Source organism: Muscardinus avellanarius (assembly GCF_963383645.1).
Source record: "Muscardinus avellanarius genome assembly, chromosome: 5".
In the NCBI taxonomy this organism is placed as follows: domain Eukaryota; kingdom Metazoa; phylum Chordata; class Mammalia; order Rodentia; family Gliridae; genus Muscardinus; species Muscardinus avellanarius.
Window position 1 is genome coordinate 134265045 of NC_137790.1, and position 14890 is coordinate 134279934.

The 14890-nt window shown below is 39.8% G+C and overlaps 1 protein-coding gene across 1 annotated transcript in view; it reads left to right on the plus strand.

The window, feature by feature from the left end:
- Positions 1-14890, plus strand: part of STAG1 (STAG1 cohesin complex component) — a gene marked incomplete at both ends in the record, with an annotated part of 279463 nt that overhangs the window by 141002 nt on the left and 123571 nt on the right. Inside the window, 3 exons of the mRNA XM_080695497.1 lie at positions 952-1075; positions 5700-5798; positions 6658-6737. Coding sequence (XP_080551623.1) covers positions 952-1075; positions 5700-5798; positions 6658-6737 — 303 coding nt within the window. The remainder of the gene's footprint in view (positions 1-951; positions 1076-5699; positions 5799-6657; positions 6738-14890) is intronic.

The window sequence follows — 14890 nt, forward strand, 5'->3', positions numbered from 1 at the left end:
GATTGGTTAACTTCATTAAATGTTAATTTCATTGTCAAAAAACAGTTTTAAGATTTTAGGCATTGTAAACTCTTGCACATTTTCAAATTATAGTGGTTTTTACAAAATGTTTGCCTGTTATATAACTAATTTGTATCTTGGTCATAAAATTTATTTTAGTTCAACAAAACTCTGCTAGTTTACAGAGATTAATAGTTGTTTAGAGGAATTATTTTTGAGCTCTTTGGACTTGAATGTTGGTAGAAGATATAACACGCTCATTGGCTCTTTAATAGTTGGGAGGCACTCGCTCAGAAAGTTCCAAATGGCATGCCTGCCCCAATGAAAATAGAGCAGTCAGGCCAAAATAAGGTCTTTCAAGTGTTATATTGGTAGTTTCTATTTTACAAAACCCACTCAAGTTGAAATATTAAAATATGGTATTGGGCCAGGAGAGGTGGCACAAACTTGTAATCCCACCATTTGGGAGGCTGAGACAGATGAATTGCAGTTCATGGCAAATCTCAGCTACTTAGTGAGACTCTTCACAACTCACTGAGACCCTGTTATAAAACAAAGAATAAAAAATAGGGCCGAGAAGCCAGGCGTGGTGGCGCACACTTGTAATCCCAGCATTTGAGAGGCTGAGACAGGAGGATCATGTTTCATGGACAACCTCAGCTACTTGGTGAGGCCCTTTGCAACTCAGTGAGACCCTGTTTCAAAATAAAGGAAAAAAAATAGGGCTGGAGGTGTAGCTCAGAGGTAGAATGACCCTGGGTTTCATCCCCAGTATCGTAAAAAAAAAAAAAAATAGGGCTGAGAATGTAGGTCAGAGTTAAAATTCCCCCTTCATTCAATCCCCAGTACTGCGAAAATAAGAATGATATTAGAAATAATGTCTATATTGGTTGTTTGCTGAAAGTGAGTATGAATTCAAAAGATTGTCTTTTTTATCTGTTCGTTTCTCAGTGACGCCATTGCTGAGATTAGAGCCATTTGTATTGAAGAGATTGGAGTCTGGATGAAAATGTATAGTGATGCCTTCCTAAATGACAGTTACCTGAAGTATGTTGGCTGGACACTTCATGACAGGGTAAGTACATGCCTTCTAAGCTGATCTCAGTATGAGCATGCCAGTATTCAAAACAGTAGTGGTGTTGTGGTGTCTTTTTTGTTTTTGTTTATGTTTTCCTTTTTTATTTTTAGTTTGTGTGTGTGCTTGTGTGTGTGTGTGTGTGTGCGCGCGCGCGTGCGCGTGCACGCCCACACGCGCTATGCCAGGCATTCTACCTCCAAGCTACACCCCCAGCCCTATTTTTATTTTTTATTTTTCATTTTGAAGCAGGGCCTCACTAAGTAGCTGAGATCCTCCTATCTCAGCCTCCCAAGCACTGGGACTGCAAGCATGTGCCACCATGCCCAGAGCCGGGTGTGCTGGCAAATACAATATAAAATGGCTCTGGGAAGAGCCGGGCGTGGTGGCGCACGCTTGTAATCCCTGCACTTGGGAGGCTGAGACAGGAGGATCAAAGCCAGCCTCAGCTACTTAGTGAGGCTCACAGCAACGTATTGAGACCCTGTTTCCAAATAAAATATAAAATAGGTCTGGGAGTATAGCCCGGAGGTAGAAAGCCTCTGGGTTCAACCCCAAGTACCGCCCCCCCAAAAAAAATGGGTCTGAGAATGTAGTCTGGAACTAGAAGGCCCCTGGGTTCCATCCCTAGTACCAAAAATTTTAAAAAGTGCATTCAAATTTGAATATAAATTTTTTTATAATGGAGAAACAAAGTACTTAGGATACTATAATAGAACCTCAAAGTAGAATAATTACCATAAAGGCAATTGGAGTTTATATTACAGTAGTAAGTTTGTAGTTTTCTAAAATACTTTCATGAATACCACTTTACTTATTTACTTACTTTTTGGTACTGGTGATTGAACCCAGGAGCATTTTACTTCTAAGTTACACCTCCAGCCCTATTTTATTTTTATTTTGAAACGGGTCTCACTAGGTTGATGAAAGTCTCATTACTTTCTGGGGCTGTCCTTGAATTTGGGATCTTCCTGTCTCTACCTCTCAAGTACTGGGATTATAGTCATGAGCCACCGTGCTGAATTTATACTACCTTATTTAGTTGTTAAGATTTTCCTATGATATAGGCAGGACAAATTATGAGTGAAAAACTAAGATTTGGGAGGAGAGATTGGTAGTTATCATTAGGCAAGGTGAAGATAAAACTCAGTTTGTATTTTTGCTATATCTCATTTTTTCTGTGTGGACTTAATTGCATTTTTCTTGGTCTTAGTGTCATTTCTATCATTGGAGAAAAGTCAGTCATTCTATCTCAGATGTGAGATTGTGACTTTATATTGGGACAACTGTCCTCATCCTTTTACTAACCTATTATTGATCTTCTTTCTTGAAATATGTGAAGTATAATATTTTTGCTGGCTTTTCACCTATTTAACTTTCTGGAATACCATATTCTTTGAGCCAGTTCCATAGATACCCACTTGGCTGCCCTTGAACCTTGTTGTTTATCAGTTATTCTGCCCTGTCACAGTCTGTTTTGTGATGCTCTAACAGATAACCTGATTTGGGACAATTTGTAAAGAAAAGTGGCTTCTTTTTCTCGTATTTTGGAGGCTGAACGTCTAAGGTCAGATCAACCCCTAGTGAGGATCATCTGGCTATGTTACAACATGGCAGTTTTACTGCAGAGTGGAAGTAGTTGTGAGAACTCACATGGTAAGGGAAGAAGCCGTAGACTAGAAAGGAGTGGGCTCACTGTTTTATGATGGCCTATTCTCTCAGGATCTAATGCAGTCCTGCAAAAACTGCAGTAATCCTTCCACATAGGTCTTCATAATCTAGTCACCTCCCATTAGGCTCCACCTTTTAAAGGTCCCACAACCTTTCAATGTCGTTACATTGGGGACCAAACTTCCAGCACATGACACTTTGGAAGAGAAACCATATTCAAGTCATAGCATGTCCCACTTGCCATCTATTCTGAGATCTATTCTTTATTGCTACTGAGAGTCCAATTCTCCTTTTGGTCCATGCTGAGATTTGACCTGTGTCTAGTGGAAAAGTCTGTGTAGATTGTAAGGAGGACAGCTGTCATTGTTTTAAAGATACGTGTCTAAATTGAAGCCTCCACAGTCTTTCAGCAAAAGGTAGGATGGGGTAGAGTCAAGGGAAAACTAGGAATTCGTGGTTCTCACTTAAATCCACCTAAGACATCCTTTAAACTTCACTTCTTGTCATTTTGTGATTGGACGGTTGCTCCAGAATCAGAGTATTTTAAATTCTGTCACTCCTAACAATTAAATACTGGACTTATCTTCAGTATGAGTTCTCTTTCTGCAAAAAATAAGGATCTCTTTAAAGTTTGCCAAAAAGGCAGCACTTGTCTTGAACTGGCAATTAAGTGACCTGAATTGTTTTCTCTCTTTAGTATCACAGTGACAAATATTAATAACCACTCAGTTTTACATTTCTTATTGTATTCATCCTGTTATCTCAAATGTCAGAATGTTTCTTTTCACTCATAGATGAAAATTCTAGCAAATACAATAATGGACTATGTCAGGAACGAGCAGTATTTGATGACCGTACCCCTATCGAGTCCTTCCTCAAAGCAATCCAGTCATGTAATCCAACTGCAGAATAAAAACCTATTATAAAAATCTGCTTAGCACAACCTGTCTTCTGTCACGTTCCCTAGAGTTAAGTCTGAGTCAGGGATTTTTTTGCTCGCAGTGTAGTCATGTCACTTAGCTATGGCTCAGTATTCTGAGAAATGTGTCATTAGGCCATTTTGTCATTATAAGAACATCATAGAGTATGCTTATACAAACCTAGACGGATGGGTCAGACACACACCGCAACCTTGATGTAAACTCAAGACATAGGAAACACAAGATATATGAGGCTACTGCCTATTAGGGCAGTGAGGGGTTTGCAGTAAATGTTTTTTGCTTATAAGTAAATATGTACTCTAAAATATTGGTTAAAAGAATAGTATAGTAGCTACATAAGCCAACAGTGCTCATTATCCTTATCCAGTATTATGTACTATACATAATTATATGTACATAATAGGTTTGTTTATACCAGCATGAACACAAACACATGAATAATAGTACAATGTGCAGTAATGTTATAATGGCTCCCACTTCCCTAGGTGATAGAAATTTTTCAGCTCCATGGGACCACCTTTGTATATACAGACTTTGTTTAAACCAAAACATTGTTTTGCTCTGCATGACTGTATTGAGGTTTATACTCGTGTAGCCTGGAAAATGTATGATAATGCAGGAAAAAGTCTACAAAAACAGTAGTTTCTGGACAAGTCTAGTCTTAGCACCAACTTACAAGAACCTTTAGAGAGTGACTTACATTCCAAAGATTGTTCTGCCCAGAGTCAAGGAAACTGGCTGTTTTACCTTTCCATCTTTCTTTGTACACTGTTTATGGGCCTCAGCCAGGGGAGAGGAGGAAACATATGAAGTAAATAGGATAGAAAACGTAGAGTATCACCTCCTATGGACCCCTGCTGGATGCAGATGTGAACCATTTGCTGTCAAAAGAAGAGGGTGAAAAATTAGCTAAGTAAAGGGTATCAACAGCATGGGCCACAGATGCTTTCGATTCCTCCTGTGTGCTAGAGGCTTACAAGGATGCATCATTTCATTCATTGCTATGCTAGAAGTCCTTGAGTCAGCTTGCAAGAGAGTGCTTAGACATATCTTTCTGTAGAAGAGTTCAGTGACATCCCATTGGTAGCTCAGTATCTTCTACAGAAGAGTATTTATGTTACAGGAATTTGCATACTTTAACAAAGCAGGCCCAACTCCCCAGAACTAGTTGTTAAAACTTTGCTAGCATGTTTCTATATTTATTCCTTAAGCCATTTTATAGATGTAAGTACTGAATATCACAGTGAAGATTATACTTGCCGTCTTACGTGTAGCTATCAAACTATAGAATTGAAAATCTAGCTTTGTCTGATTCTAGAACTTGGACTGCTACTGTCTTAGCACATTACTTCTTTTGGAATATAGAGATGTCAATCTCCCTTGAATCATTTGAAAGAGTTGGCTAGATTTCTAGGTAACACCTAACACACTTTGATCACCATCATCTTTACTCCAATTTAGTAACCCTGTTAAAGACCTTCTGTTAGCAAATAGTATCCCCCCAAGAATCTCCCGTATATCATTTTGCCTATGTTTTCAACGTTCTGCTTTTTGTTTTACTAACTGACTTGAAATGGAAAAGGCATCCAGTAAATATTTGTTGCATGAGTAAATGATGACCTTTGACATGAAATTAAAAATTTGCACTGGGTTATTGCATAATTACATATAAAACAAATGAGCATACACTTCCCTAATTATAATTATAGGTTAAAAAATGTTTAGGCCTCACATATAATGTGAGCACGACTTCATAATCAGTCCGAGTTAATAAATGTTTGGAAAAGGTATATAATACTCACAAATAACTATTGGATTTTTCATGCATGTTAAATTAAATCTAAGTTCCACACAGACTATATAATTGCTCATTGTTCTTATCTAATATTGAATTGCATACAGTATGATATAAGTTGAATGATTAAGCTGAAGTTTATTTTATTTTTCATAGAGACTTAAAACTAACTTTTATGGCAGGGAACTTATTGCTTTTTTTTTTTTTTCCCCTGAAGCAAGGAGAAGTCAGACTGAAGTGTTTGAAAGCTCTGCAGAGCCTATATACCAATAGAGAATTATTCCCCAAATTGGAGCTATTCACTAACCGATTCAAGGTAAGCATCAAGAATGGTGAGCTTATTTCATTCTTTACTTTATAAGTACTAATTTTAGCTAATTTAGCAAATGACATTTATCATAACATGTTTAGTTCCTATTTTTGTACTACAAAATCTTTTAGTAAGCTCATAGTAAATAAATAAATCTTTACTGCATCAGAAATATACTCAATCTAAGTTCTTATCTATTTCCTTTGCAAAAGCCCCTTCCTTCTCTCCCTCCCTTTCCTTCTTCCTTCCTTCCTGGTTAAGATGCCAGGAATTGAACCCAGGAGCATTCTGCCTTAAAGCTACATCCCCATCCCCAGCCTTGTTTATTTTTTATTTTAAAACAAGGTATCAATACATTGCTGAGGCTGGCCTAAAATTTGAGATCCTTCTGTCTGAGCCTCCCAGGCATGTGCCTGGGTGAGTTACTTTCTAAAAATAAGAATTTTCCTTGTGTTAGTGTTTGTCTTTCTTTTTTTTTTTCTTTCTTTTTTTTTTTTTTTTTTATTGATTCTCCCTAAGTTACTGTGTGCTGGCCTCAAACCTCCTGCCTCAGCCTCTCTAATACTGGGATTGCAGGCATGCATCGCTGCCCCCTTTCTATAAGAATTTATAAACAACTAATTTTGTAACAGGATTTCTTTGTCACAGTGTTCTTGGGATGCCAATTGATGGGAAAGATTTTAAATTATAAACTTTTATACTAATACTGCCTTTGTGAAAGTAAAGCTATGATAGTATGGTTTCGAGAATAAAGCTTTATTTAATCTATATTAGTGTTGCATAAATGCCCCAGAATACATTACCTTGCTCTGTCTCAGCTCATTCGTGTTCATTGGTAGTTTGTTGTATTACTCTTTCCTTTTAGGATCGCATTGTATCAATGACACTTGATAAAGAATATGATGTTGCTGTGGAAGCTATTCGATTGGTTACTCTGATACTTCAGTAAGTATAATATCTGTTAACATTTTTTTCTGATGCCCTTTTCTCAGTATTTTTATGTCTCTTTGTTTTTCATTTTAAATTGTTATTTTATTTTTTATTTTCAAGTTTGCAGATATTTAACAATGTATTTTACATTCAAATATGTATATTTCAAGTATGTGTTATGAGGTTTTTAATATTAATTTTTTAAATTTTTTTATTGGTGCATTATAGTCATACATCTCAATGGGGTAGAAGATGGCAGAGGCATACATGCACACATCACTTATTTAGCCCTTCCCCAATTCCCACCCTTTTCCCTCCCCTCTCCCCCGGTTTTCTTTTTAACTATTTCTTGTTTCTCCCTTGTAAAATATCTTTTATTGTAGTCTAGAGAAAATTTCAATGAAATGGTAAACCTTTCTATTTAAAACAAAACTTGGGAAAAGAAAGCTTCAAAAGGTAAAACCCAGCCCACATGCAATGCAGGCCTGCCTGTAATCCCAGTATTTGGGAGGCTGAAACAGAAGGATTGCAGGTTTGAGAAGAGCTTCAGCATGTAGTGAGACTATCAGCCTAGTAAGATCCTGTTTCAAATTTTTAAAAAAAAGGCTAGGCTGTGGGATGGAGGTAGAATGCCTCCGAGTTCAATCCCCAGAACCACAAAAAGAAAAAAAAGTAGAACCCTCAAAATGGATAGGTTTTTCAAATAGGCTTTTTGGAATGTATAGAAATAATTGCAGAAAAGAAATAAAGCTGGTAATTGTTTCATTAACAGAACAGTTTTAAAATAATAATGTTACAGTTTTATCTTTATAGGTTTGGCTAAAACCTATAAAGAAGCTATATGAAAAAAAAATGTGATTTCTAACAAAATTGTTACAAAATTTTTTATTTCTTTGCGGTACTGGAGGTGGAACCCAAGGGCATTTCACCTCCAAGCTACTTTCCAGCTCTATTTTTTATTTTGAAATAGGGTCTCACTAAGTAGCAGAGGGCTTCACTAAGTAGCTGAGGCTGGTGGCGAACTGCTATCCTTCGGTCTTAGCCTCTTGAATGCTGGGATTACAGGCGTGCGCCACCATGCCCAGCTCTACAAATTCTCTTGTTAGTACTTTTTTTTTTTTTTTTTTTTGTGGTACCGGGGATGGAACCCAGGGACATTCTACATTCTACCTCTGAGCTACACCCCCAGCCCTATTTTGTTCTTTTGAAATATTCTCACTAAGTTGCAGAGGGCCTCACTAAGTAGCTATGGCTGGCTGAGAACCATAGATCCTCCTGTCTCAGCCTCCCAAGTACTGGGATTACAAGCATGTGCCACCATGCCCGGCTTGTTTGTACTTTATTATAATACACCTCTCATGAAATATTTATAAGATTTTTATTTTTTATTTACCAGAAAAATTAATTAATTTACTTATTAAAATTTATTTATTTATTTTGGTGCTACTGGGGATTGAAAACCCTGGGGCATTCTCCTTCCAACATACACCCCTAGTCCTTTTTGTTTGTTTGTTTGTTTGTTTTTTGTTTTAAAACAGGGTCTCACTAGGTTGTTGAGAGTCTCACTAAATCCTGAGGCAGGCCATGAACCTGTGATCCTTGTGTTTCAGTCACCCACATTCTGAGATTACAGGCATGGACCACCACACCTGCCTCAGGAAATTATAAACATGTTTGTCAAGGGCCTTAAAAACTTTGGTTAGGATTTCAAATATCAGAACTGCATTGAGTTTTATGAAGACTTCAGGCAAAAACCAAGATTTTTATTATTATATCATTTATGCATGAATGTGATGAATTTCCTCATTCAAATATTATAAGGTCTGTTATATATAGGTTTCAATTTTTATTTTCCATAGAGAACTTATGTATTATTTAGCAGGCTAATTCTTAAATATGTTATAGTTTCATAATTATGTTATGTTACATAATATGTTATGTTACATAATTAGTTTTGGCTGTTTTCCACTTAGTTATTGCTGAGGTATAGACATCTTTAATTTGTATTTTGGTATTATATATGTACCCAATTAGAACTATTGCTTGTTCTGATGTTTGTTCATTGCTTTTACTCTGTAGGTTACTATATAACCTGCGAACAACTGCAGTTTTGTCTCATCCTTTTCTAACTTTTAATTTTTATTTATTTACTTACTCATTTTGTAGTATTAGAAATTGAACCCAGGAGAACTCTAACGTTTTTTGTTTTTGTTTTTTTTTTTCCCAGTACTGGGGATGTAACCCAGGGGCATTCTACCTCTGAACTACCCCCCCCACCCCCCGGCCCTATTTTTAATTCTTTATTTCGAGACAGGGTCTCACTAAGCAGTGTAGGGCCTCACTAAGCAGCTGAGGCTGTCCGTGAACTTGAGATCATCATTTCTCAGCCTCCCAAGTACTGGGAATACAAGCATGCGCCACCACACCTGGCTTCTTCTAGCTTTTAAATGAACAGTATATTATTCTTATTTATAGTCACGTGCTATTCAGTAGCACACTAGAACTTCAGTGTATATATAATTCAGTACCTGTTGATCAACCTCTCCATCTGTTCTCAATGTCTGTGTCAACATTTTTTAGATTTCATGTGAGTCAGGTCACATGGTACTTATATATTGTGCCTAGATTATGTTACCTAATGTTGCTCTCCAGTTCCATGCACATTGTTACAGGTGACAGGATTTAATTTGGTTTTGGGGGTGAATAATATTCCACTGTGTATATGTATCACTTTTTTTTATTCATTCATCAGTTGATGGATGCCTTGGTTTACATTTTTGGCTATTGTGAATAGTGCTGCAGTGAACATAGGAATATAGATGTTTCTTCAACATACTGATTTCATTTCCTTTCAATACATACTTAGTAGTGAGACTACTGGATCATATGGTAATACTATTTTTAATTTTTTGAGGAATCTGCATACTGTATTTCATAATTATTATAGTAATTTACATTTTTACCCCAGTTGCAAGGATTCCTTTTTCTACACATCCTTGCTCACACTTTATATGATCTTAGTCTTTCTTACTGTAGCCATTTTTACCAGCATGATGATGATTTGTTTCCTATTTTTTAATCTGTTTGGGGGGCTTTTTGTTTGTTTTGCTATGAGTTTTTTGAATTTCTCTTATGTTCTGCATATTAATCCTTTGCCAGCTATGTAGTTTGCAAGTATTTTATTTCATTCTGTAGTTTTTCTTTTTTTCTTTTTTTTTGAAACATTGTCTAGCTAGGTTGATGAAAGTCTCACTACTTGGCTGAGACCTTCAAATCCCTGATCTTCCTAGTTCCCTGTGCTTTTACAGTCTTCTCTAAAATATCCTTGGCAATTCTAATGTCTTGAAATGTTTCTCTACGTTTTCTCCAAAAAGTTTCATAGCTTCAGATCTTGCATGTAAGTCTTTAATCTGTTGAGAGCTGACTTTTTTATAATGGGTCAGAAGTAGGGTCTAGTTTCATTCTTCTGTATGTGTAGATATCCAGTTTTTCCAGCACCATTTATTGAAAGCATAATCCTTTCCCCAGTGTGTATTTTTAGGTTTTTGTTTTTGTTTTTTGGTGGTACTGGGGTTCCTGGAAACCCTTCTACTCCGGGCTACACTCCCAGACCTATTATATACATACATACATACATATATATATACACACACACACATACATACATATATATATATATTTTTTTTTTTTTTAAACAGGGTCTCCTAAGCCAGCGAGGCTGGCTTTGATACAGCCTGATCCTCCTGTCTCCACCTCCCACGCGCAGGGATTACAAGCGTGCGCCACCACGCCTGGCTCCCAGTGTGTGTTCTTGAGCCTTTATCAAAAGTCAGTTAGCTTTAGATGCTGCTGTTAATTTCTCAGCTGTCTGTTCCACTAGTCTTTATGTCTGTTTTCATTATGAAAGCATTGTTGTACATTTTGAAATTAGGTAATGTAGTGCCTCTTTCTTTGTTCTTATTGCCCAAGGTTGCTTTGGCCATTCAGAATATTTTGTGTTTCCCTGTGGTACAGAATGCATTGAATCTGTAGATTTTAGGGGGTATTATGGACCTTTTTAAGTACTGATACTTCCAGTCCATGAGCAGAGAATGTCTATTTCTTTTTGTCCTCTTCATTTCTTTACCAATGTTGTATAGTTTTTATTGTAGAGATCTTTCATCCATTGGCTAAATCTGTTCCTGGGTATTTTATTGATTTTATAACTGTTTTAAATAGAATTATTGTCTTGATTTCTATTTTAGATAATTTGTTCTTGGCATATTGATTTTTGTTATGTTGATTTTGTATCCTGCAACTTGCTGAGCTCATTTACTAGATTATTATTGAAAACTCATTTTTAGATTAGATTTAATTATTTTTTGGTAGAGTCTGGGGTTTTTTTTTTTTGTTTTTTTTTTTTTTTTTTTTTTTTTTTTTGGTTGGTTTTGTTTTGCAGATCTGGGGATGGAACCCAGGGGCTTTCTACCTCCAGGCTACGCTCTCAGACCTATTTTATATTTTTTATTTAGAAACATGGTCTCACTAAGTTGCTTAGAGCCTCACTAAGTAGCTGAGGCTGGCTTCAAACCTGCACGATCCTCCTGTCTCAGCCTCCTAAATATTGGGATTACAAGCGTGCACCACCAAAGTCTGGGGTTTTTGACACTGACTCACACACACACACACACACACACACACACACACACACACACACGATCTTGTCATCTGCAAACAGTGACATGTAATGACATCTTTTAAAACGTGGATACCTTCTTTGTCTTGCCTGATTGCTCTGGTTAGAGCAATCACTATATTGATAAAAGTGAACATTCTTGTCTCATTCCAGATCTTTGAAAGCTTTTAGCTTTTCTCCTCAGCATGTTAATTATCTTACTGTATATGTCCTTTACTGTGTTATGTTTCTTTTGTACCCAGTGGTCAGTATTTTATAATGAACAAATGTCAAATTTTGTCAAATTCCTTTTCAGTTTCTGTGAAGATGATCAATGGGTTTTGTCCTTTGTTCTCTTGATAAATTCTATCACATTTGTTGATTTGCATATGTTTAACAGCTTTTGCCTCTCTGACAAATACCACTTGGTCACATGAAAAATCTTAATGTGCTTTTGATTTGGTTGCTGATTTTGTTGAATTCTTGGGTCTTTGTTGAGCAAGGATATTGACCTGTGGTTTTCTTTTTTGGTTGTGTTGTCTGGTTCTGGTTTCAGAGTAATTCTGGTTTTGTAGAAAGTGTTTGGAAGAAATTTTTCCTCTTCTATTTTTTGAAATAAGGAAAATTGGATTTAGTTTCTTCTTGAAATGTTTGGCAGAACTCAGAAGTGAAACCATTAGGTCTTGAGTTTTCTTTAGAAACTTTTTTTGTGTGTGTGGTACTGGGGATGGTACCCAGGGGCATTCCACCTCCAAGCTCCACCCCCCACCCTGTTTTTTATTCTTTATTTTAAAATAGGGTCTCACTGAATTGCAAAGGGCCTCACTAAGTAGTAGCCCTTCTGGCTCTCATGACTTGGTTTGGGAAGTCTGGAGTGATTCTAATTGGCTTGCCTCTGAATGTCACTTGGCCCTTTGTTTGTGTTGCTTTTAAGATTCCCTGCTTGGCTTCCACATTGGTCATTTTGACAATTATGTGGCGTGGGGATCCTCTTCTCCAATCCTGTCTAAAGGGAGTTCTATAAGTTTCCTGGACCTGTGTATCGACCTCTTGCTCTGTTTGGAAAATTTTCTTCTATTATTTCCTTGAAGAGATTGTTGATCCCTTTGGTTTCACTTTTTTTTCCCTCCTCTATTTCAATTATTCTTAGGTTAGCTCTCTTAAAATGGGCCCATATTTCTTCAATATCAGATTCCTGCTGTCGGATATTTTTTCCTAGATTAGAAACTATGCGTTCATTTTTGGAATGATCATCTTCTAAGAGCGAGATTCTGTTCTCCATGTGGTCTAATCGGTTGTTTGTGCTTTGAATTGAGGCCTTTACTTCATTAATTGCATCCTTTATCTCTTTTTGGCTCTCTCTGAGTTCTTTTCGAAGCACCTCTATTATTTCTACAGTTATTTTCCTGATTTGATCTTCTAGAAATCTCTGATTTTCAGTTTTATCGGGTTCTGATGTTGTGGGGTTGTGGGCATTCATTGCTCCAGTATTATTCCTCTTTCCCATGATTTCAGAAGTTTGTGCCTTCTCTGGGTTCTTCCCTTGGGTCACTATGACTTCACTTAAGGTGTTCTGGATCTCGAGTCAGTAGTATCTCAGACCCCACTACTCCTTTACTGGGTTGTATCACAGAGTCTCCGACCCAGAGAGTCGATAGAGGCTGCTTTAGACTGTGGGGGGTGCCAGGTTGCACGTTCTCCTATGGTGTGATATCTCTGCCACCGCCACTCCCCCACTGGGTCAAGTCCCAGGGAGTACAGTACTGGGATTTCTCCTTTGTGGCCCGCAATTTGACTCACTGTTCTTGAGTACGCAGATGTAGCTGTACTGGATTCAGTGAATTCTCTGCAGCTGCCGCCGGTGGCAATATGGCACCTCTGCCACACCCTTGGCCGTGAGGCTGGCGTATTTCTTCTTGGTTTTGATTTCCACTCTGAATCCCTGCGGCGTGTGCTGAGCTCAGCCACTGGGAGCTTTAGATTTTACCTGTGGCGAGAAATCCCGCCTGGCTGTTCCGCAGCGGCTCACCTCGGCTTGCTGTAGCTGTCCGGTGAATTTGCCGCTACCGCCGGCAGTATGGCGCTGCTGCCGCGTCCTCAGGCGTGAGGCCAGTTATCTCCTCTGTGGCTCTGAGCTCTGTTCTCAGTCCGCTTTCTCTCTGGAGCCTGGTGATTTTTTTGTTTCTCTGGTGATGGTGTTTTCTGGCTATGAAAGGCGCTGATTTTGTGGTAATGGAGATTGGTTGTTAGCGGGGCTCTTAAGCCCCGCTTTTCTTTGTTGCCACCTTCCCGTAAGTCTCTATACCTGTGTTTTAAAGAGGCTCCATCCTCCCCTATTCCATACCCTCTGATTGGTCACCTTAGTTGCTTCACAACAGGGCCCTTTCTATAACTCAACCTCTTCCTGTTGCCCCTTTCCTCCTATTTATTACTGATTAGAGTAAGCATCTAATTTTTATTTTCTGCGATATTTCTCTGTGCCTGCCGCGTTGCAAGTAGCGATCCCACTCTTGACGGCCCCAGTAGTGTCCTGGCTACCCGGTGGACTGATCCAGATCTCGCTGGTTCAAGCAGCAGCCTTGCCTCATGGGAGGCCCCGATTCTGGTCTCGCAGGCCCCGACAGCAGCCTAACCCCTCAGCTGGCTCCGATGCCAGCCAGTGGCCTTGGCACCGGCCAAAGCCCTCAGCAGGCTCCGATCCTGGCCTCGGAGGCCCAAGCACCAGCCTAGCCTCACGGCAGGCTCCGATCCCGGCCTCGCTGGCCCCAGCACCGGCCTAACGCCTCAGCAGGCTCCGATCCCAGCCTCAGAGGCCCCAGTAGTGGCCTTGCCTCCTGTCAGTCTCCAATGCCGGCCGTTGGCCCTGGCATCAGCCTAACCCCTCAGCAGGCTCCAATCCCGGCCTCGGAGGCCCCAGCACCATCTTACCTCATGGCAGGCTCCGATGCTGGCCGCTGGCCCCGGTATCAGCCTAACCCCTCGGCAGGCTCCCATCTGGCCTCAGAGGCCTCAGTGGCGGCCTTGCCTCACAGAAGTCTCCGATGCCGGCTGCTGGCCCCGGCACTAACTTAACCCCTCGGCAGGCTCTTATCCTGGCCTCGGAGGCCCCAGCACCGGCCTTGCCTCACAGAAGGCTCCGATGCTGGCCACTGGCCCCAGCACCGGCCTAACCCCTCTGCAGGCTTCGATCTCAGCCTAGGAGGCCCCAGTAGTGGCCTTGCCTCACGCCGGGCTCCGATGCCAGCCATTGGCCCTAGCACCGGCCTAACCCCTCAGCAGGCTCCGATCACTGTCTCGAAGCTCCAGCACTGGCCTTGCCTCACGGCAGGCTCCAATCCTGACCTTACTGGCCCTGGCACCAGCCTAACCCCTCGGCAGGCTCCGATCCTGGCCCCGAAGGCCCCAGCACCATCCTTGCCTCACGGCAGGCTCTGATCCTGGCCTCACTGGCCTAGCCCCTCAGCAGGCTCCGATTCCGGCCTCGGAGGCTCCAGCACCAGCCTTGGCTCACGGC